The following is a 25,178-nucleotide window of genomic DNA, read 5'->3' on the forward strand; positions in this document are numbered from 1 at the left end:
AAACCCTGGCACAAGAACTACGTGACGAATGCACAAGCCTCAGTAACTGATGTGATCAACTGGAAGAAAGGGTATCAGCGATGGAAGACGAAATGAATGAAATGAAGCATGAAGAGAAGTTTAGAAAAAAACGAATAAAAAGAAATGAACAAAGCCTCCAAGAAATATGGGACTATGTGAAAAGACCAAATCTACGTCTAACTGGTGTACCTGAAAGTGACAGGGAGAATGGAACAAAGCTGGAAAACACTCTGCAGGATATTATCCAGGAGAAATTCCCCAACCTAGCAAGGCAGGCCAATATTCAAATTCAGGAAATACAGAGAATACCACAAAGATACTCCTCGAGAAGAGCAACTCCAAGACACATAATTGTCAGATTCACCAAAGTTGAAATGAAGGAAAAAATGTTAAGCGCAGGCAGAGAGAAAGGTCAGGTTACCCACAAAGGGAAGCCCATCAGACTAACAGCTGATCTCTTGGCAGAAACTCTACAAGCCAGAAGAGAGTGGGGGCCAATATTCAACATTCTTAAAGAATTTTCAACCCAGAATTTATGGGTTTGGCTTAGCCAAACTAAGCTTCATAAGTGAAGGGGAAATAAAATACATACCAGCAAATGCTGAGAGATTTTGTCACCACCAGGCCTGCCCTAAAAGAGCTCCTGAAGGAAGCACTAAACATGGAAAGGGACAACCGGTACCAGCCACTGCAAAAATATACGAAATTGTAAAGACCATGAAGGCTAGGAAGAAACTGCATCAACTAATGAGCAAAATAACCAGGTAACATCATAATGACAGGATCAAATTCACACATAACAACACTAACCTTAAAAGTAAATGGGCTAAATTCTCCAATTAAAAGGCACAGACTGGCAAATTGGATAAAGAGTCAAGAGCCATCAGTGTGCTGTATTCAGGAAACCCATCTCACGTGCACAGACACACATAGGCTCAAAATAAAGGGATGGAGGAAGATCTACCAAGCAAATGGAAAACAAAAAAAGGCAGGGGTTGCAGTCCTAGTCTTGGGTAAAACAGACTTTAAACCAACAAAGATCAAAAGAGACAAAGAAGGCCATTACATAATGGTAAAGGAATCAATTCAACAAGAAGAGCTAACTATCCTAAATATATATGCACCCAATATAGGAGCACCCAGATTCATAAAGCAAGTCCTTAGTGACCTACAAAGAGACTTAGACTCCCACACAATAATAATGGGAGACTTTAACATCCCACTGTCAACATTAGACAGATCAACGTGACAGAAAGTTAACAAGGATACCCAGGAATTGAACTCAGCTCTGCACCAAGTGGACCTAATAGACAACTACAGAACTCTCCACCCCAAATCAACAGAATATACAGTCTTTTCAGCACCACACCACACCTATTCCAAAATTGACCACATAGTTGGAAGTAAAGCACTCCTCAGCAAATGTAAAAGAACAGAAATTATTGCAAACTGTCTCTCAGACCACAGTGCAATCAAACTAGAACTCAGGATTAAGAAACTCACTCAAAACCGCTCAACTACATGGAAACTGAACAACCTGCTCCTGAATGACTACTGGGCACATAATGAAATGAAGGCAGAAATAAACATGTTCTTTCAAACCAACAAGAACAAAGACACAACATACCAGAATCTCTGGGAAACACTCAATGCAGTGTGTAGAGGGAAATTTATAGCACTAAATGCCAACAAGAGAAAGAGGAAAGATCTAAAATTGACACCTTAACATCACAATTAAAAGAACTAGAGAAGCAAGAGCAAACACATTCAAAAGCTAGCAGAAGGCAAGAAATAACCAAGATCAGAGCAGAACTGAAGGAAATAGAGACACAAAAAACCCTTCAAAAAATCAATGATCCAGGAGCTGGTTTTTTGAAAAGATCAACAAAATTGAGAGACCACTAGCAAGACTAATAAAGCAGAAAAGAGAGAAGAATCAAATAGATGCAATAAAAAATGATAAAGGGGATATCATCACCGATCCCACAGAAATACAAACTACCATCAGAGAATACTATAAACACCCCTGCAAAAAGCTGAAACTGGATCCCTTCCTCACACCTTATACAAAAATTAATTCAAGATGGATTAAAGACATATGTCAGACCTAAAACCATAAAAACCCTAGAAGAAAACCTAGGCAATACCATTCAGGACATAGGCATGGGCAAGGACTTCATGTCTAAAACACCAAAAGCAATGGCAACAAAAGCCAAAATTGACAAATAGGATCTAATTAAACTAAAGAGCTTCTGCACAGCAAAAGAAACTACCATCAGAGTGAACAGGCAACCTACAGAATGGCAGAAAATTTTTGCAACCTACTCATCTGACAAAGGGCTAATATCCAGAATCTACAATGAACTCCAACAAATTTACAAGAAAAAAACAAACAACCCCATCAGAACGTGGGCAAAGGATATGAACAGACACTTCTCAAAAGAAGACATTTATGCAGCCAAAAAACACATGAAAAAATGCTCATCATCACTGGCCTTCAGAGAAAAGCAAATCAAAACCACAATGAGATACCATCTCACACCAGTTAGAATGGCCATCATTAAAAAGTCAGGAAACAACAGGTGCTGGAGACGATGTGGAGAAATAGGAACACTTCTACACTGTTGGTGGGACTGTAAACTAGTTCAACCATTGTGGAAGTCAGTGTGGCGATTCCTCAGGGATCTAGAACTAGAAATACTGTTTGACTCGGCCATCGCATTACTGGGTATATACCCAAAGGACTATAAATCATGCTGCTATAAAGACACATGCACACGTATGTTTATCGCGGCACTATTCACAATAGCAAAGACTTGGAACCAACCCAAATGTCCAACAATGATAGACTGGATTAAGAAAATGTGGCACATATACACCATGGAATACTATGCAGCCATAAAAAATGATGAGTTCATGTCCTTTGTAGGGACATACATGAAGCTGGAAGCCATCATTCTCAGCAAACTATTGCTAGGACAGAAAACCAAACACTGCATGTTCTCACTCATAGGTGGGAATTGAACAACGAGAACACATGGACACAGGATGGGGAACATCACACACCAGGGACTGTTGTGGGGTGGTGGGCGGGGGGAGGGATGGCATTAGGAGATATACCTAATGTAAATGATGAGTTAATGGGTGCAGCACACCAACATGGCACATGTATACATATGTAACAAACCTGCACGTTGTGCACATGTACCCTAAAACTTAAAGTATAATAATAAAAAAAAGAACTAGAACATATTTTGTACAGCTTTTAAATATCTTCTTTCTTCCTGTCAAGACTAAGCTATTCTTGCTACATCAATTCTCTTATCAATAGTTTTCTCTGTTGTTTCTAATTTCCTCCATTTTAAGAAATCTATAGATGACCAAGCTTGGTAATATTTTGAATTAAATGAGCATAAATATATTCTGAATGAGGATTTGAGATCTAAGGTGCTCAAGCTGTCATGCCTAGACCTTGAGAAAGATGATTTGATATCTCAGAGGGTTTTGTGTTCTACCTCCTAGTTCTTAGTTGGGTCAGGTGGGCTACATAGCATAATGAAGGGTTGGTAAAAATGCAAAAACATATGCAAATGTATACTCTTTTTCATAATATACGAAATATAATTTGATCTAATTTCTCAACTTTTATTGTTATGCATGGCAATATTATTTAATGAATCTTCTGTGTGTATGATTAAAATTCAAATTCTCCCGTATTAGAATTTATTCTGTGTGTGGCTTCTGCTGCTTCTTTCAGCTCAATGATAAAATCCAAATCCCATTCCCTAGCCCCCATTATCACCACCACTATCAGTCCCCTCATGCTCAGAGTGATTCTGTCTGTTAAGCTTTCAGATTGAAAGATTGAGCCAATGTCACTGCCTCATTATTTTTGTTTTTATATCACCTTTTACTGCAACCAGAAGTTCTCTTTCATCATTTCTATTATATGGTCCCTCCTCCCCCCCACCCAACACCACCACTCTCTGATTATAATTATGGACTGAAGCCACCTAGAGAATTTTAAATATTACACAAAACCTTGGATAGGCCCAGCGAAAGTGTATATATCTTCTGTGAAAAATCATTCTAAGATTTCATTCAATTGAACAATTATTTTTAAATAAGTACTTATTGTGCTCAGCAGTTTGTTTGTTTTTTTTGTTTTGTTTTGAGAATTAATTTACTGTATACCTCATCCTGGATTCAAGAAAGTGCTATTTTATATTTCACTAACTTTATAAAAGAAGACAATACTATCTTCTCAAAAACAAATCCGTATTGCTCTTAGTTGGACCTATTTTTTCCTGCTTCGAATCTTTGCATAACAGCATTTCATTAATACTTAGATAATTCTTATAATCTTTTTAAAAATATAATTTGGACACTAATTTTATCCTCCTTCCTGGAGTAACTAAAGCAATCTGGGGACAGAGACTCTGACTTGACCATCTTTGTATTCCCTGCAGCACCCAAAGAAGTAAAATAATGGGCATTTAACAATTATTTGAGGAGTTGAACAGAAACACTTGACACTCATAAATGCATAAAGTTACTTTATTTTAAGTATACATATAATTTTGAAAAATATAAATGCTAAAATATCTCATCTTCTTCATCTCTTAATTCCATAAAAGTCACAATAGAAAGCTTCATAAAACTGTAAAATATTATGTTATAGGAATTTTAGGATTTATATTGGAAAAAGTTATTAGTAATATATTGAAATGTGTTCTGTTCTTTATCATTTTGTTCCACCATGTTGATCTACTTCATTTAAAATAAAAAGATGCATCATTTCTCTCTCCAAAGTTAATAAAGACTTAAGAGAATAAAAATAAGAATATCTGAAAGTGCGTATTGATTCTGAAAAGTAATGTGTACGAATATGTACCAGCCATGAAAATGGCTAAAAAGAGGCAACTATTCACTCTTTTCACATTGTAGGACTGGGACAAAGTTACTTCTGGCTCTAAAAGTTTCATTGGATGACTTTAGCCCTGAGTTGCAATATTTGCCTAGGAAACAGAATTCTTGCTTTTTATACATACCCATAGAGCACAATGAAATGAGCCAGGAAATTGGACATATCTAAATCTCTGGCCAAAACACAACTTGACTGGTTGGCGTATTGCAAAACTTTTTAAAAATTTCAGGCTGCAATGAAGCTCAATGAAATCATCTGAAAACTCATGGCCTTTCAGACAGTGAAGTGCTACAAAATATCGCTTGATTGTACCCAGCCATTTGGTGCCACTGGGCTTCATGCTCATGCTGTGAAGAGCAAATGTGAAATATCATGAAATACAAATCAGAAAATCTCAGGTTCCTGCACCAAAATCATTAAGTAGTATGAAAAGGATTGAAGAAGGCTTTGTCCCATCCCTGAACAATGTCAACCTCTGTAATACAACTCAAATTATTTCATTTTGTTTTTAAAATATAGTCAGCAGTCAATACATTTCAAGTACTTTAACACAGTTAAAAAAGGAACCAAAAAACTCGGAAGACGATCATTCTCTATTAAACACCAGTATATAGTTGATAAAAGATTTACTCTGTATGGGTTGGTGCATGAGCATAAAATACACGCAAACTGAATTACAGACAGCAGACAACTGTTTTTCCTCCTCTCTTGGAGGTGGAAGGCTGAGGAGAGAGGTTTTTGTTTTCCTACTTCTTAAGTCAGTTAAGTCCTCTCCCCAGCCCCACTCCTCAACCCTGATTGGGAGAAGAGGCAGGGACATTACTGCCCCTGGGACACAAAACAATTAGAATTCCAAGTATTCATTTCACACAGTAGAGAAGATGACTTTTATCAAGGAAAACAGTGTGTCCAAGATATTTTTCTCCCAAACACAAAACCAGAGGCATTTTTGCTCTTTTGATAAGGCAGACACTTGACTTAGTCATCTCTTTTCTTCCAACAGTGTTTCTGCAACCACGGCCAGGACTTTCTGGTTAACAGCTCTGAGCGTACTTTGTCTTTATCTTTCGAATCCTTTATCTCCGGAAGTCACATCATGGAGAAGGGAGAAACACTTATAAAAAAAATTTACTTTGTAATTTGTGTCCAGTTTGCATAGAAACAAAACCACCACCAAATCTGGTTCATTCTTAGTCAATGGGTAAATTCAGTTAAAATACTGATAATTTGGTGTCATTAGGTAAACCTCAGGTTTTGCTTGTTAGTTTGGTTAATTACTTCTGTTCCTTTGAAAGTAATGACATTTTTAAAAACTTCCCTGGGTTCACAGAATATTGAAAGGATTTGATATTAACTGTTTATTTAGCAAATGTAAGGTACTATTCTGTGTTCATGTCATAAATATCAATATGGATCATAAACAGAAGTACACATAGGTTTTCCCTCTACTCAGAGGCTGAAATGATGAGTTAAGTTGCTTCAGGAGTTCTTTGAAAGGTATAGAGAGGGGCATGAAACCACAGATACTTGATTCATGATCAGAAAAAAAAAGTTTTATCTAGAGCTTTTATAAAACAAAAGTACCTTGAACTTAACAAGATCACAGGTTAAGCTGAATTTACTATACATGGTTTTTAAACAATTTATCGATGCTTCCATGCATAAAGAAAAAAGGAAAGTCTTCTTATACCGGTTTATATTAGGGTAATAGAAAGCTAGTAATATAGAATAATCATTTTAAGGATAGTCCTAAATACAAATGTGAAGCCAGAATTTGGCAGGTGAGGTTTTAACACAATAACAAATAATTCGCCACTATTATTTTAATGAAAAAATTGGGGTCATTATTGTCTAATTTGTATAAGTTAAAAGTTTTAGGAGTATCAGATACTGTAAAAGTAACAGCTAACTCAGGATAATAAAATTTTTGTAATCAAAATTACAAGGAGACAGAATAATAATTTAATTAACATAACAATGATTGGGAGTCAATAAGTGCATATTATCAAAACAAAAAGTGTGGCTTCATTCTCCTTCTAGTATACCCCTCAACAACTGGTTATAGTTAGGATATATCGCAGTTGTGGTTATATGAATCCAAAATTATAATTTTAACATTTAAAATGTTTTTTTAGTATACATTCACAATATGTAATGTATCATATTAAAAATATTACCTTTAAATACCATGTTAAATTTGGTTAATAAAGGTCTAATTTTCAGTGTGGTACTTTGAAATATACATACCTATAATATGTACACAAATATATTCTAAATGTCCCACTTACAAAGAATAATTGCCTTTGCATCCTGAAAAAAATTGCATGAGAGTACTGTTACACTGTACTCTGCAGCTCTGCAATCCCATTACATTTTATAGATGTGTAAATGGGCTATTAATACTCCTATGAATTTTATATTGCATGTAAGAGCTATTATATCAATTATAATGACTGATACCTGGGAAATAAACTATATTTACCCTCATTTTCATAGGGACAGACTTCTTGGACCCTTAATGGATTTTTTCATATGTGGTTTGGGTTTTATGAAAACTGGCATAAGAGACTCAATGACTTTGCCCTCTGCCTACCATCACTCTTTTGCCTTCTAACATTGCACATATATACACCAGCCATGGCACAGAGCACATACACAAACACACAAATATTTCAAAATGAGAAAATGTCTAACAAGACTGCATAGGACACTGACGTGGTAATACAATCAGCATCTGTACCTAGATGCTACTATTATCAGAACATCGGTTATTCTCATGACATAGGAGTTTGTCTCTTCTCCCTCAATCTCCTTCATAGAACAGTTAAGTTTCTTTTAAAGAAAGGGAAAAATGGATGCTTAGAAACATGGTGTTTTTAATCTGATCTTGCCTTCTGGCTTACCCTAGAGATTGTGTATTTGTGTGTGTATGTATGTGTAAAAATCACATTATATACAATACAATTTTTACAGAAAGCCTGGCAGCTACAAATAAGAGGTAGAACTACTCAAAACTATGTTTCCTGCTGCAGGAAAAAATTCATTTTCTTTACAGTAATTAAAAAAAAGTTTTAAAAATTGACAAAAAATAAGTGGCAGGTTAGGCCTCATAATTTAAACAACAAAATCTAGGAAGAAAAATATTCTTCAATGTACTCAACAGATAAGTTCATTAAAGGGTTAAAAAAAGTTGCATAGGAAAAAAGGGACATTCCAGCACTTGCTACAATGATGGCAATGGTTTCTCTATAGGGAGTAAAGTACCTTCAGTTTTTTCTTCTTTTGATAACTCTAAGATTAGGGTTTACAAGCAAGAGCAAGTTAAAATAGCAGCACATTTTCCAGTCCCGGAGAGCTCTATAAGTGAGAAGGGACTCTGTCTGGAGGTCAAGGTTTGTTCTACCAGACAAAGACAAGCCAGTAAGCACAGCTCCAAAGCTAAAGTTTTAAGTTCCTTCAATATTTTCATAAAAGGTGTTACAAAATCCTTAATACTTCCATCCTCTGCTTAATAGAGGCAAAGGACAGGGTCTGTGCGTGTCTGTGTCTTGAGTGACAGAATTTGGTTATCAAAGGACACATCTGAAAGTTTAAGAACAAAAGGGGGATTCCTCAGATGCTGTTTTTAAGGAACGGTGCACTATTGTCTTGATTGTATCTATGCAAGAGAGAAGCAGAGAGAGCGCTGTATTATTTGGCCTGTGACCAAAAACTGAGACAAAATAAAAGTTAAAAAATAAACAAACAGCCAAACAAAAACAAATGACATTAACAACAAATGTCAGTTTTAAGAAAGACAAACAGGTTACAATGTAGTTTCTGTTCCCTTGCTCCTCCAGAAATAATCATTGTCTTCAGGCTCAAGTTCTATTCTAATTTGAGGCACAACTTTTACTGGAGTTCTAGGAGGACTAGAGAAAAAGGAAAAAAAAAAGTAGTAAGTAAATCAGATTTCCTTCATCATCTGTCAAATGTTTATGCATTGTATAGAAGTCGAATGTGTCCTTCTTTGTTCTCTTTTAATATTTATATCCTCTTTGTGTATTAAAAACAAACATTTTAAATGGGATGAAGGTTACCAGTAGAGTCAAGAAATTCAAGTAAAAAAATTCATAAGATCTCATACCTAGATTAAAATAATAAAAACAACAAACACAAAAGGAAAAGAGGTACTACCAGGTGGGTAATGCTGTCAGAAATTAAAGGACAAAAAGACTGACATAATAAAAACGTGCAGAGATTTCAGAAAATCAAGTAGAATCTGAAATCTCTAGAACTTCGTTAAGAGGGAAAGAAACCACTGGAGAAGAACTGTCAGAAAGTCCCAGTTACCTCTTCAAATCAGGGATGATACTGAAATTAAAAGAGCTAATGTTGATCCTGCGTTGTAACTTAATGATACTGAAATTCCATTATTTGTAAGAGTAAGTAGGTCACTTAGAATGCTTTCTACTAGTAAAAGCTGGAAGAAGTTTTGGTCACTGGGTAATTTATTTAAGATAAATAATAGAGATGAAGGAGAACAAGAAGTTCTGTCAATAACCCACCATTAACTACATTTCTGTGGGGCAATTATCCCACAGAAAAACATAAAATACTGGGCTCTCCTTTACCTTGGCATACCGAGTGACTGAAGGAAAGGAATTTTATCAGCATGATGTGTGGCGTTCAAGGAATGTTGGTGATCTTTCTCCTGGAAAATGAAATTTTTTAAAAACGTAAATGGTAGATCTTTGCTGAAGTATAAAACAAAAATCTTCACAAAACTGATGCATCTCCCATAACTGGTAAGAGCAAAAAAGACACGTTTAGGCATTTCAATAAACAATGTATTAAGCTAAGACTCTAGTGTGATGAAGACAAAATCACTTCATTTCCTTTACTTTAGGTTTTCTGGGATGGATCACTGTTGTCTTGTCAGTGAGAAGGATAAGAAGCAAATCTTTTTAGAGAGTGATAGCATTCTCCTAATGTCTAAGGCTTGCCTTTGGATTTCCTTCCATCTTCAGCATTCCTAGGTTAGCCTGCTGTTGTTCATAAGGAAAAAAAGATTTTTTTTTTTTGAGGCACTTACTCATACTGCAACACTGCTTCTACCAGTTTTGTTCTTTCATCATGGATTATAAAGATAAACATGACATTAGGAAACATTTCAGGCAAAATGCTCAAGTGTATTTTGTTTAAGTAAACTTCTAATATCATATCAACTTGCAATTTATCCTTTAAAAGGGGTTTTGAGAGGATGAAGGGCAAATGGCACATAAACTTTTTCCATGAGCCTCAAATTCTGGCTAGTAATTTTTTAAAAAAAATAGCTTTTACATTTATTTATAAGGGGCTATACCAGGTTATGATGCCAACAGAAGACATACATGCTAGGCACATGTCTGTTACACTGTGCTTTTTCTATTAATGCTCCACAGATAAAAAATGAAGTCGGAACATGGTTTGAGGAGTTTAAACTCAAAAAGAAATTCATAACCAACCCCCATTAATAGGGGTTAGCAGAAATTCGCCTCGGTTACAAGTTACAGGTTACAAACTAGACACCAAAGGTAAGACTGCTTTAGTTCTTTGTTCAAATCCAGGCTGGTAGCCAGCCTCCAAGATGGCTCTCAGTGATCCCTGTCTCCTGGTATTTATGACTTTGTGTAATTCCTTCCCAGTGTTAACAGTGTGGGGCTGCATAACCACCAGAATATGACAGAAGTAATGGTCTGTTACTTCTGAGATTTAGTTATAAAAGACTGCAGCTTCTGTCTTGGTTTCTTTCTCTTTTATCACTGGCTCTGAGGGAGGCCATATTATGGGCAGCCCTACAGAGATACCCACAGGTAAAAAAACAAATGTCATGCCAAGGGCCCCATGAGTGTGCTTTTGGAAGCAGATCCCTAGCTTCAGACACTAAAATATTTAATGGGAACCTCAGGGGGTGGATACCTATGCTGTCAAGAATGTTTGTTATAGAGATTTGCAAAAGAAGAAACAAAATCTGCTCTGTTCTAGAATTCATGTGTTTCCTTACAGTCTTAGCACAAATTACTTCATTTTGCTTTGGTTTGGTCTGTTGGGGCCCAGTGCATGAGCTTAGTTCAAAACAATGGCCTCCCAGACTTTTGTTTAAAAAAATGTCCCCTTTTTAACCAAATTCATTTCCTCTTGCCTAGAGACCATCAAGCTTCAGATGATCACACAACAAAGGTTCCAGCCAGTTCCAGGTGAAGACAACACCCTGGCCATCAAGAAGCTACCCTGCCTCCACTAGACAGAGCAGGGTGAGAGTTCAGGGATCCCCAATAGGTAGGAGTATGCCCGAAGCCAGCATGAAGCAGTTAACAGAAAAAAGACCATCGGTCTCTCTGCCTCCCATGAAGATTTATGGAGATCACATCTCTCAGTGAGGAGATGAGGCAGGAAAACAGTGTCTGGAGGCAAGGAACATAAGGCCAATTCACACTTCGGCTATGACAGGAAATATCCTCCCCATGGGGCACAGGCCAAATAAATGAGTTTATAACTTTACTTCATCCTCTCCATTTACATAGGGCATACTCCAAGTAGAGGGTATTTAAACTCCCCAAAATTTTGTAATGGGGCCCTTGAGTCCCTATTCTCGGGCCCACTCCACACTGTGGAGTATACTATAATTTTCAAATCATCTTTTCATTTCTTCCTGGAAAAAAAAAAGTAGTCTTCAGAGACTCAGCCCCAGCTGACAGCTTGACAGCTCTGACTGCAATCTCATGAGATACTCTGAGCCAGAACCAAAATCAGCTGCCCCTGCATTCCTGAATGTCAGGAGTTGTGTAAGAAAACATGTTTGTTGTTTTAAGCTGCTGAGTTTTATGGTAATTTGTTACTCAATGATTGATAACTAATATACCCATTATTTTTTATCAATAGACATTAATTCCAAACTTTTCTTGATAACAGTAACCTCTTATTGTAGTTGAGGTGGCATGGTAAAATAGAAATAAAAGTGTCTTAACTGTCTTTTTCTGTAACAGATCAGTGTACTCTGCAGTGCATCTGAATCTAAAAGGATGCATTTTCTTCAATGAGAACTCAAAGTAGAAGGCAGCTTGATGGCAATTGCTACCTGCTATTGGGAAAGTCTGAAATGGTCACTAATATTACTAAGTGGCCTGTTAATTCAATTATTGAAGAAAAAAATGTCACAAACCATTGCACTGTAGCCACCAGGCTATCACCCTAGAAAGATCAGTGCAATTATAATAATAATTTTGAAATAGTAAAAGGGAGAATGAAGAGATTAGAAAGCAAATGCATATAAGTTATATCTAGAAAGTTGTACTAATACTTCATGATTGCTAATTTAATCAAAATTAAATTTTTCCAAATTCTCAATATTAACAATTGATTTATTAATCACCGAGAGACCAATGATGCAATTTCTCTTTTGAGCTGATTTGATCACTAGTTAAAACCTAAGGAAGACAAACAGTGACAGTGATGTAGTATTATAAGCTGCAATTCTAAATACCAACAGAAAAAAAAGAAAAATCAATTAAAAACATGTTATTAATTTAGCAATTGGAAAAACTGGGGATGATTTAGGTAAGAGAAAAGACTACCAAATAAAAATTTAAAAGGTTATGGATAAAAGGAAGAGTGAAGCTTAGGGTATGTAAAAATAAAGTTTTATTATAATTAAGTGTAAATCTTCTCATAGAAAAAGGAAACACAAAATCGAAGGAAAGTTAATGCAGATGGCAATTCTAAAGTGTTTTCTCTGTAAGTGCAAATCATATTCAAGCAAGCATGCAAGAGGTTAGTTCTACTCACTGTCGGAAGGTTTGCTATCACTTAGGAAAGGTTGCTGTTCCATGATGTCCATTGGAATTTTAATACTTGGAACTTTTTCTGAGTATGGGCAGTCAGACTGTGAAAAAAATGTACAAGAGGTTTTAGAATGTTTTTATCATACAGCCCTTCCTATCTCCTAGCGTTGATCAAACCGTTTTCTATAATCATTTACGTACTACTAAGGAGAAAAGCATTATAATTACATCCAGTTTGCTATCTTTTAACTGCATTCCTTCTTTCCCCCTCACATTTGTTTTCCACTCTTCTAAGTTAATGTTATTGAGTCAATTAAAACTAGAACTACACAAAATAGAGATCACTAGAACTGAAATGTAAAGCTTTCTTTCAAACTCCCAATCAGCAATGTTTGAGTTGTATGTGTGAAGCAAATGATCTCAATGCAAAAACAGGTTAAACCTAGGAAACTTCCTAAGTTATAATACAGTCTTGAAATTCTTGTTTTGTTTACGCTGATTCCGTCTCTAGGAAAATCATGACCCATCTTTCCTTCTAGAACAAGTGACAGACTTTTTATATATCCGCTATCAGGAAGCCTTCTATGTACACTAGAAAATAAACTTCCCTCTCTTACTTTAAGTACTATTTTATGGGTAAAGGTTCATTTCAATTAGCTTGTGCCAAAGATATCTGAAAATGTAAGCAAAACATAAGAAAATAAAATGTTTAAAAAGGTGTCTGTGATGGTCAGATAAGCAGAGAATCATACTGGAAATGACAAAACCAGGCAGCTAATCATGGGACTGCTTAAACAACAAGCCACCTAGCCCAAATTATAATAGATTTCCCAAAGATTACCACTTTGTTTTTTTTAAATGCATTATATTGATTCCAAGTCTATGTTTGGGCTGAAAGACCCAATATATCTCTTAATTAAATTAAAAGGACCAAAAAGATGATTTTTAGTTGAAAATAAAATGAGAATTAATGTTAAAAAAATCTTAACATAAGGCCTATTACCTACATGGAAAATTCCTTTATGATGACTCTAAAGAGGTTAATGAACAACAGTATCCTTTTAGATAACTAAGACAATGCATTCAATGAGCAAAAAAGAAAAAAAAATAAAGATGCCACACATAATATTAACCTTAAATGTAAAGGGGCTAAATGCCCCAATTAAAAGACACAGATGGGCAAATTAGATAGAATCAAGACCCATCGGTGTGCTGCATTCAGGAGACCCATCTCACATGCAAAAACACACATAGGCTCAAAATAAAGGGATGTAAAGTACTAAGTAGAAACTAACAATTAACAATATTCCTACTTTAGAATGGGTAATGATGCACAAAAAATCGTTTGTGATACTGCACTGTGTAAAATCCAGAGCAAATTTTCAAACAGAAAACATTATTTTGGCAATCTTTTCAAAAGGCTACTGGAATAAGGTGTGTGCATGTGTTAAAGTAAACAAATCCCAGTTTTCCTCCTAGCACTGATTACAGATCCCTGCTGGAGAATCTGTATTTCTGTGAGCTGGTCTCCTAAAGAAAAAACTGGGCAACAATTTTACTTCTCAACTTAATCACCTAATTGGAGGAGGACCCTCTGGACTATGACACTAACCACTATAATTATGTAAAAAGACCCCAAACTCCAATTCCCTTTTCTTTTTATTGAAGAGCTACAGAAAAATAATGCTAAATCATATTAGTATAAATATAATGTTAATATTAATATAACAGCATAAAACTTTGGTGGAGAGCCTACTCAAATAGATTCATAGATCACACGAAGTGAGATCATCAACATCTATCCACATTAGGCTTAAAATTACATAAAATTGAGTTATTATCTCAAATATAAGCCCTGGATTATTAATAGAAACCAAATACATTTTATAGCATTACTAAGCAAACTTCCTTTATATCTATGAGATCAGAATTTTTTTAATGTGGTGGGTTTTTAAATTTTTTGTAAGTCATTATTAGTCATTACGTCATTATTAGTGTATTAATGGTTACAGAAAGACTTCAGAAAACATAAAAACCAAAGAGAGAATATAAAGGGCAAAGGGAGGTAAAATGAGTAATATACCACATGTCCAGATAAACATTCTTAGAACTCAGCCCTCCATTTCACATCAGGTATAAAAAGGGACAATTTTCACATTTGTTTCTTTAACTAGCTTTCCTTTGGAATTCGGAAAGTTCCTTACATCATCATTGTCACTGTCCAGACTTCCCTTCTTCTTTTTCTTTTTCTTCTCATCCTCCTTCTTTTTCTTGTCCTTTTCTGGAATGACATCATCCAGGAAGCTGAGGTCATGCTGGGAGAAGAGGTAGTCCATGCCTTTTCTGACAGCTACAAGTGCCAAGATCTGAAAGTGCAAATATTAAAAGTATGAAAAAAACCATGTCAGATGAAGTCACAGCAAGCATAGATACTCTCCTGTCAAAGTCCACAGAAACCTACTTTGTGTAAGGCTAGATAGAGTATGACAGACCTGATCTTGATGGTATGGACTTATACCAACTGAACTCTCATAATTTTCTACATGGGGAAAGTTGTTTTATAAAAGTCTTAGTTGAAACTCACTGTGTTTTGTTCACTGAAATGCGTGATCACATTCAATTAGAATTTTAATGTGAAAGGATTGTTTTTCAAAACCACTGCCTTCTATGTGAGATTTTAAATAATTAAAAGTTTAAAGTAAAAAAATACCTGGCATATGATTTCTAAGTATTAAAAATTAAAATGTTATAAAGGTTTTTAGCAATGAAGAAAATCTGTACGACACATAGAACACTAAGACATCTTCAAAGTATTCACAATGATGTAGTATTTGAATATGCATAGACCATTTCATTCACTGGGCTACTTCAATCACCACCATTAACTGAATATTTAACATGTCCCAGACACTATGTTAAACTCTTAGGCAATATGATCTCATTTATTCTTCAGAACAAACCCCAAAAGTAGGTATTATTATTTCTATCACACAGCTGAGGAAATTGAAGGTTAGAGACATTAAGTATGTTGTCCAAGGTCCTTAATGTCTGTGAGGGAGATAAACCCAGATAATTGAATAGTACAAAGGGTCCCAGTTGTCTGCTTCCAAAACAAATATTCTTGACCTGTGTATTTTTGGTTCTATGAATTGCTCTTGAAGAATAACTTCTGAAGGTACATTAAAGATATCTTTATTCTACATTAAAATTAATATGTAGCAAGTTATAGGCATCCTGACTTGCTTCAAATTAAGCAGTTGTCTTTATGAGCATCATGCTCTCTATATGACAGTTTCCTCATCGCCTAGAGAAATAAATAACATCTGTCCTAACTTCTATTACAGAATTATTTTGTGACCAAATAAAAGTTCTGAAAAGACAAAAACACTTTGGAAAAGTAAAGCATTTTAAAATTATTATTTAGCACAAGCAAAAAGTGATTTATTGGATATAATTCAAACGTATCCTGGTCTAGCTTCAATTTTCTTGGTTTCAGCAAAATTTGTAGGTAGGCAGATAACACTAATAGGTAGATTTAAGTGTTTCTCATACTCAGTGTGCTTTTCAGTAAGTTAATATAGTTTTTTTTTTAAAAAAAAGGGAAGAAAGACATAAGGCACCATTAAGAAAAAAATCTGACCTAACAAATATCACTAGTATTTAATATCCATTTTTTCTTGCGTCCTTGGAAGAAAAAAAATTTCAAACAACAAATACAAAAAATAAAATAATAATCCTGGCTAAGAGTAAGAGGATTTTTATAAAAATAAAATGTGGTAAGTGTAGGAAAATTCTGTTTTCAAAGCTGTGGGGGAGATAAAACAGATTTGAGGCTCCCTTTGTGACTTGTTTTAAGTGTACATATATGCATTTTCTTGCGAGAAGTAAAGAGTTATGGTAAAGTATAAAATTCAGTAATGAAGCCAAATACAGAACTCCTTTTTCTCTTCTTTCACTTGTGACTCAGAGTGAAACGTTAGTTGCTTTACCTTGTTTCTCATCATACTATGACAAGGGTAGAGAGTCCCACCTTATCTTTAAACTTAGCATTATGCAAACCACAAGAAATGTAAAAAGTGAACTTCTCACTCCATTTCTTCTAATGTACTGGATGAGTTCTCACAAGTTGCCAAGCACTTCTTTATTACTTGAACTGAAATGTCCTACACTCTTACTTAGATTAATTCTATTACACAACATTTAAAAAGTAATTAACATGCACTGGTGTCTACTATGTGTCAGGCATTGTGCTACATGCTTGATATTAATTTTTGATGCTCAGAAAAACAACAATGCAACTCCCATTTTACTGATGAGTTAATAGTAGTTCAAAGAAGTTTACTGATGAGCATGAACTAGGGCCAGTATTTGAACTTAGGTGAGCCTGATTCTAAGGTCCATCCTAGACAACCATAAACATGGGAAATGTAAGTTACAACTGATCAAAGTGATGAGGTCAAAGCTGGAAAAATTTGGAACAACACATAAAAGACATGAGTGTCTTCCATATAACAATAACCACAGGATACTCATATAATCTCACAGGTACGTTCAATTAAAGGAATCCCTACCATTACTGGAAAAATGATAGCAGCCACCGTTGACTTGAGGATCCAAAGCAGGGCCAGACACAACACCTGCAGGAAAGTGAACAGGTGGACTCTGCGCAGGGGAACATGACGCAGGTAGATGAAGTCAGGCTGATGCTTCAGAGGCATCAGAAGCAGCTTCAGACGATCCATGAACTAGGGAGGAAAGAGGAAAGGAGTCCAACTGCATCACTGCATTACATTTCCACTATGCCTAACTAATCACTATTGATTTATATTCTGTAATTTAGGCAAGCAGTGTCCTTTTCAGAGGACAAAGGAATGGTCAAGGAACACAGAAATTTAGTCAAGCACACCAAAGCACAAGTGTTCAAATCTTTGTTATTATATTGCGGGAATGTTATGTAGATGTATAAGAAAAAGTGGCCACTAAAGAATAAAGTCACAAAGAAAAACATAAATTCTAGGAGCTCATCTCCTAATTTCTATTTTTACTCTCTGAGTCTCAGCAAAGTGGATCTTTTGCCTATTTTAGTAATAATATGCTGAAGGAAGACGTCTAACTCATGTGTCTCACTCTGCCTCAGTTGTCTTATCTGAAAAAAGAGGAGATGATACTATGCATCGTATATTAACACATTCCCAGAATGTTTTAAGGATATAAAGGAAGTATCCAACTTAAAAATGGGAATACATTATGTTTTCATAAGTTCTATATTATTTGAGTGGCATAACTTGACTAATACACTCAGCAATCTATCACCATTTCTTTTCAGAGAAAAGCCATATGAATATGACAGTGAGTTTCAGGGTCAGCATCTGAATCTAAGAGACGCTATCGTATGGTCATGTATAAACAGCTATTGAAATAACTACTGAGCATCTGTGTGCCAGGTGCTGTGCTTCAAAGAATAACTGCCTAATTGACCTTGCCAGTGACAAATGGGAAGATATTCAAGAACCTATCACAGGATCTTTCAATAAAAGATGCTCAGTAAATAGCTATTGAATTGACTAATCGTGCAATATGAACTCTGAAATAATATCTCGATTTTCTTTCTGGAGGGAAAGAAGTGCAAAAGTAAATGAGACCATCACAATCTTCTCTAGTGATTTCCTACTTAAAGGGTTTTCTTTTTCCCTCTAGAACTATTTTTGACTGGTGGGGACCTTCTCATTTATAAAGTTAGGGTTGCAAAATTTCTTTACAAATTACAAAATTTTCTAAATCAAATCTCACCAAAAATGTCTAAACATTTTTGTGAAATGAAAGAAAGAAGTAGAAAAGCCATTGCAGAATTTAAGAAATCTACTAGCTGGACCCTGGTTGTTTTTCCCCATCATTATTATGTGGTTGATTTTTTTCTTCTTTTTAATTAAATAAACATGCACTGAGTTTCAACCAATAAAGCCCCTAAAACACATAGAATTAAACTTCTGATCTAGACCAGGTCATTAAGGGCAAACAAAAATAAGAACTATTTGTCTGTCGGCCATTACTGTTTCACATTTTTCCATTTTGGAAAATAAAGAATATTTACAATGGCAGGTAAAAATAAAATATTTTTACAAATTTATACTTCCCAAAAGTTTCATGAGCACAAATAAACTCACATTCATCTAGTCCAGTCTATGAAGAACCACCTTGTATTTTGTAACAAATATCCAAAAGATGACGAACTCTACTCAGCAGACCTAAACAGAGAAAAGTAAAGTAGCCTTTTCTCTTTTTGGTAGTCTGGCCACTTGCCCAGTTCTATCTGACTTTAAAACCAAATTAATCTGAATTCAATAAGCAAAAGCAAGGACTATTTTGAAGGGGTTCAAATAAATTCTTATGATGTTCACAGGACATGCAGTCTTTTCCCATTAAAATATTACTAAGTGCTAAATAAGGCTACAGTTAACAAGGTGCCAGAAAACAGCATAAGTACTTCCAGTTTCCTGGTGCCAATTAAATTAAAACTCAATTGAAAGACAAAGTCCCTTACAAAGTTTTCCCTAATGATTTGGTTTTTTTAAAGAGACAGGGTCTCACTATGTTGTTGAGGCTGGACTAAAACTCAGGTTCAAGTGAACCTTTCACTTCAGCCTCCCAAGTAGCTGAGATTAAAAGTGTGCACCACCGTGCCCAGCTGATAATGATTTTATTAAAAGTGTGTCAGTTTTCCCAAAGTTATGAACAGCTAAAGTTTTCAACAAAAGCAATACATTAACCACATTGACTTTATTCTTTTATTGGTAAAAAAACTTTTGATTATTGATCATAGCCATATGAAAAGCAAACCAACAGCCTGTTTTTAGTATAGAGTTAAGGCAAATGGATAAATACTATCTTGAAGAACACACAGAAAGAGTTAGGTATCCTTCCTGAGACAGTAAAAAGGAGATAAAGATGGGTAAGGGGAAGGAAAAAAAAGATTATAGCCTCTTGCTTTCTTGGTTAAATGACTTTTAACAGCCTATTTAAACAATGGGTATGTATGGTAACTTTTCTTAATACTAGCTAACTTGTTGATTAAACCAGAAATGAAAAGCAGGTGAATGGTGAAGTAGAACATAAATGCATTTTAAAAACTCAGCAGTTAATAATGATTAGCACTTTTCTTCAAAGATCTGTTACTGGACTATTCTTACTACTAGAAAAACACTACTGTACTTACATTGCTATTCAAAAACTTACCTGCACACCATTAAGGGATGCTACTCCCATATATAGGAACACACCATAGAGTACAGGCATGGGTATAAACTAGAAGGAGAAAAAGGATAAAACTTAAAAACGATAACGAGAAAAAAGAGGAATGAAGAGGAATCATTTAAATAAAGGCTAAATCTAAAACTAAAATATAGGATATAATAACTTAGTGATTTCTAACTAGTATGCTTTACTAGTCAATTGATGAACTTCTAAACTCTTTGTAATAGAAATAAATGAAGAAGGGTAAAAAGGACTTTCAATTTTCATTGGATGCTTGTTTTTTTAGTGAGCATGCATGACCTTACTAATAACTTTTTTTAATTAATGGAGGAAAAGTTCTGTTTCCCTTCACCCTGAAAAGGAATGACTGTGTAAACCAGATGCTTCTATGGACTGTGAGGTAGACAGAAATAGAGATATTAGTAGATGGTTGCCTCACTCTTGAAATCAAGTTCCTTTCAATATAGTCTGTTGATTTTTGTCCTTAATAATTTTTGCCAAATAATCTATCAGCTTGGTGTATGTATGCCTGTTTCAATAACATAAACATCAAAAGACTATCCCCTCACTTCTTGCGAATATTGTGAGAACTAACTAAAGAGAACACTGCTTGAAAGGACCCTGGAGCACCTGGAAGCAATTCATTACACACATGGATTAATACACATCTTTTAAAACTGAATTAATACCTTTTCATGCATTAACTAGCAAAAATATTTTGTATTAATACAAAGTGTTTTAACAAGGAGAAGTGATGTCTGCAAACTGTATCTATTCCTAGACCTTTGAAATGTCCCTAGCACTGAGGAAACTAAGCAAATCAAGGATGATTCTGTTTCTGGGAAGTCTTCTGTTTGAAAAACAAAAGGTTCTCAACCTTAGAATTTGAAAAGAAGTTCAAGTAATTTCAGGATTTTTCAAAGCTAAAATACTAAAACCACAAGTCAATTAAGGCCAATCTTACCAAATCCACATAAAGGAGGCTATTGTAACCAGAAAACATAGTATGGCTTTAGAGTAATTTTAAAAATACTGCACGTACTAAGTGAAGCACAATTTCTATCCGCCTCTCCTTGTGATTGTCTAAAGTAGTTCCGTATCTGAGACTCTTTGGCCACTATTAGAGAATGAGTAAATTCTAAAATGTGTAACAAATATTTCCAATTTTTATTGGTTAGCCATAGGGATGCTTAAATTTATATGAAATAAATATCCTTATTTATATATATAAAATATCAAATGCTTCTTCAAAAAAAGACTAACAATTTTAATGTAGCTAATTTTGCTCTTGATGTCAGAAAAAACTAAAAGTGACATAGAATGTTGACAGGGGTAGGAGGGACAATGCTCACGCTGGGGAAGCTGTAATACCTAACAGTCACCACAAAGAGGTGAACACATCACACTCAAGCCCCTTTATTTCTGACACATGCCTTCATTTATTTTGCAATGTGCGTGTTTCTATTCCTTGTGATTCTTGTGTATAAATGTACCATAAAGTAAAAAAACTAAGAGAAGGGTCATTTCATAGCTTTGATTCATTTTTTAAACATCTTCCATTTTTCTTTCTTGTCATTTCATTTTTAATTTGGTGGGTGGTGGGGGTGGGGCGGCTGGACGGAAAGAAAAGTAAGAAGGGAAAAGAGAAGTAGAGTTCAACCATGGAAAACTAGTTCGAATTCCTGCAGTAGTTACTTTTTAATCTGGGTAAAGCATTTTTATAGCTTGAAAGAAAGCCACCACAAAGGGACCATCCCTGGCCTCATCCTCATCCCTCAGCTAGGCTTAGCTAAATGTTTTTTCTAATGTGGTTCTAATGTCGAAGTGAAGGACACTTTTGCCTTGGTGCTTAGTTCCATTCTCTGTGAATTTAAGATTACAGATATCACCAAATCTCCAACAAAATAAAATCAGAAGGTTTCAGTAACACAGAATGGCATGGGTTGTGGGTAGAAAAATAGCTTTAGATATGAAGATGTTTTTTAAACAGTTATTCTTTGTTGAAAAGGAAATAATACATATAAAGAAGGCTATTAAGTGGACTTTGGGCCAACTTCATTGTGATAAAAATATGTCTTTTGAAATTTGCCATTTTCCTTACGATAATGCAACATCTCAATAAAAATCTTCCAATATGGAAACCTTGATGAAACTTGACAGAATTATTGGGTTAGAGGATACTTTTTATTGGATTTAGTTCATGAGTCACAGGAGGTTAATCCTTAAAAATTCATCACATAATAATCATTTCTTGCAATAGAAATTTCTCAAAGGAGGAAAGAGAAGATGCGTTTTAAGAAGATGGAACTCCATCTTAAGTTAAACCAGTATAATTTACATAGTAATAGTAGGTAGATATTTTTACAAAGCAAGACAAGAGTAATTAAAACATAAACAGCACAAAGTATACCAGGCTTACAGGCATATCAAGAATTGCCAAATGATAAAATTATGTAAAGGAAATTTTATGGATAACCAATCATACCCAGAAAGCACAAAAGTATAACTATAAACAAGATTACCATACATGAAATCAAGTATTGATGCTACAAGAAGATGGAATAATTGAGCTAAAATCAAAATAGGAGTTAACATATTCAGACCATGTCACCAAATTTTTCAAATTCTGGTGAATGCAGTTCTGCTCTTTTTCACTTATACCTCCCTTTGATGTGCTGATAGTATTTGAATATTCCCAGAAGAGTAAACGAGAAAAGGGTAAATTTAAAAATAAGGGTAGAGTGTAGTTGTCCAACCAGAATTCAGTACAGCAGTGAGAACTTCTAGCAGAATAATGGTCACTGTATGCATGTGTATGTGTGTGTGTGTGTGTGTGTGTGTGTGTGTGTGTGTGTGTGTGTACATGTGAATGTACAATCCAGTACGAGATCCTGATTAGGAGCATGGGCACAAAAGTCACACAGGCCTAGTTTCAAATTCTGGCCCTACCACTTATGTAACATTGAGAAAATTATTAACTTTTCTTATCCTCAGTATTCTCATTTAAAAGAGGGTACGATAAAGAGTATATCACATAAAATATCTAGTCCAGGGCCTCATTCTGAATAGATAATAAATGATAAATGAGGTATTAATGTCATAATTATCATGGGGACCTGACTGGCAAGTCAAGAAGCCTGCTGCAATTGCCCAGCAGAACTCTCCTTGGTCCTCAGTGGTCAGGGTGGAAAATGGCAGGAGTACAGACCAGAAGAATGCCTGCAAAGGTCAGACTCAAAGCCCTGGTCTTATTTAAGTTCTACTATGTTGCCCTTTCAGCAATAACAACTATATTCAGAAACATGTTATTCAAATAATATCCTAATTCCCTTAAATCTTGAAACTCTAAGCTGATAAGGAAGTAGTGACTTGCAATCTGGTTCCTAGTCATTGAAGAAACTGGAATGAGCTATGATGAGGAGTTTGTGAAAATGCTGTATTTATCTGCACATGAGAGGATTAGAAGTTGGATCAAAGAAGCTGGAGAAGATCATCTCATGGAAAATGAAAGTGAATGAGTTCTTTGAGAGCAAGTACTATGTTTTGTTTTAAATGGTTGTAAACCCTGAGGGTTATGAGATTGGTTTTCCTGTCAGAACTGCCTGAATTCACATTTTGACTCTATTATTTATGAACTTTGTGCCCTGGTAAGTCATTAATAAATTTTCTTATCTGTAAAAGAGAGACAATTTTTTGTAGGTGTCATTCATTGAAGGACTAAATTTTAAAAATCTGTGCTGAGCCCCTAATCAAATGCCAAGCTCAATAAATGGTAGCTACTACTATCATCATCATCACCATCACCATCATCTCTACCATTTTGCTTTATTTCCCTGGCATTGAACAAAGTGACATATTGTGGCATATTATAGAAGCTCAACAAATATTTTCCAAATACAAATTAAATGCTATCCTGATTTTAGAACACTAAACAAATCTTAAAGATAAATTTGACTACTCCTAATTAACTTGAATTAAACTATTTCAAGCAAAGGCAACAAAAGTAGCAGTGAACTTCACTTGATTTTTATTTCTTCAGACTTGCCAGAAAAATGGGAAAAGTAAGCTCAAATAAGTGCCTTTCATCTTTTTGATGCTCTTTAGCCTCCGCTAGTTTCCCCATACAGAATACTCACTTACCAGGCAGTATTTCTGCTGCAGAAACACAGAATTAAGCTGTTTAACTAGCCAGGGACGCCAGTTATTCTTGCTTCCCAACAGTTCAGTACCAAATCAGTGGTTAGATTCAGTGCTTTGAGGCATGTATGACTGTTGCTGGCTAGGGTCAAGGGGTATCCTCGTGAACTTAAAACTGTAATTCCTTACATTCTTCTACACAAAAGACAGACCTCAGCAAAGAGATCAAAATAAAAATGAAAAACTTCATTTTCAAAGTAAGCTTGCATAAACAGGCAGGAGAAACAACTTCCTACACTGCTTAATGCATGAAAGAAAATTACTAGGATCATCTGAGACCATTAAACTTGTGAGGGATATATGGAGTTTGCAGAAATGGTGTTGAGCCATTTCATTTTAAAAAGTAAAAGTAACACATTTCTCTTTTCCCATTCATTTGATCTGCCCTTTCAAAGACAGACCCTTAAGTAAAATGATTCTCTTAAGTTGTCCTCTGGTTCCCTAAAAAAACACAGTCACAAAGGGGAGGAAAAAAGGTTTCCTACTCCAACATAACCCCTGACACCACTTTCTTTGTGAATTCTAAGGTTAATTGTTAATCTTGACTCTTACTTAGTCATAACTTAGGTTTTAGTTAAACTGTACCCTCAATATCTGCTTCTTCCTGTATTGACTTTTCAAATGAGCTAACAAGGGATTTGTGATAAACACACTTAACTTACCAAACCTCGATGGTACATGATCTGAAAGTAGCTGACTTTATCAGGAGTTGTGATTCCCGAAGTAAGGAATAGCCTAACTTACTGAAGTAAAGAATCACAACTGCGAATCCTTGACTATTTTATTCTTGTTGTTTTTAAATATAGGTTGTGTACCGTATGCTATAAACTATATTGCCAAAACAATTCCATTTCCCACATTTTGGGGAAACCCTTAACAAAAACGTTTGCTGGACTGCATTTTTCATTTATTCTTACAATGACTCTTCGGGGTAACTCAAAATTGCCAGGTGGAAATAGCCACAATCATGGACACTAGCA

The 25,178-nt window shown here is 35.1% G+C and overlaps 1 protein-coding gene across 7 annotated transcripts in view; it reads right to left on the bottom strand.

Moving 5' to 3' along the window:
- Nucleotides 1-5,781: 5,781 nt before the first annotated feature.
- SLC4A4 (solute carrier family 4 member 4) overlaps nucleotides 5,782-25,178 on the bottom strand; it is a 491,091-nt gene continuing 471,694 nt past the window's right edge. For 6 of the 7 annotated variants that reach the window (XM_058434021.1, XM_032150489.2, XM_058434009.1 and 3 more), the window contains 5 exons: nucleotides 19,984-20,052; nucleotides 17,322-17,495; nucleotides 14,955-15,116; nucleotides 9,562-9,641; nucleotides 5,782-8,859 (listed from right to left, as the gene is read on the bottom strand). In XM_058434021.1, coding sequence (XP_058290004.1) covers nucleotides 8,754-8,859; nucleotides 9,562-9,641; nucleotides 14,955-15,116; nucleotides 17,322-17,495; nucleotides 19,984-20,052 — 591 coding nt within the window. In that variant the 3' untranslated portion in view covers nucleotides 5,782-8,753. Of the gene's footprint in view, nucleotides 8,860-9,561; nucleotides 9,642-12,754; nucleotides 12,852-14,954; nucleotides 15,117-17,321; nucleotides 17,496-19,983; nucleotides 20,053-25,178 lie in introns of all 7 variants that reach the window. The other variant, XM_032150478.2, reaches the window with a different exon arrangement.

This window comes from Hylobates moloch, unplaced genomic scaffold (genome assembly GCF_009828535.3).
Source record: "Hylobates moloch isolate HMO894 unplaced genomic scaffold, HMol_V3 SCAFFOLD_2, whole genome shotgun sequence".
Lineage (NCBI taxonomy): Eukaryota > Metazoa > Chordata > Mammalia > Primates > Hylobatidae > Hylobates > Hylobates moloch.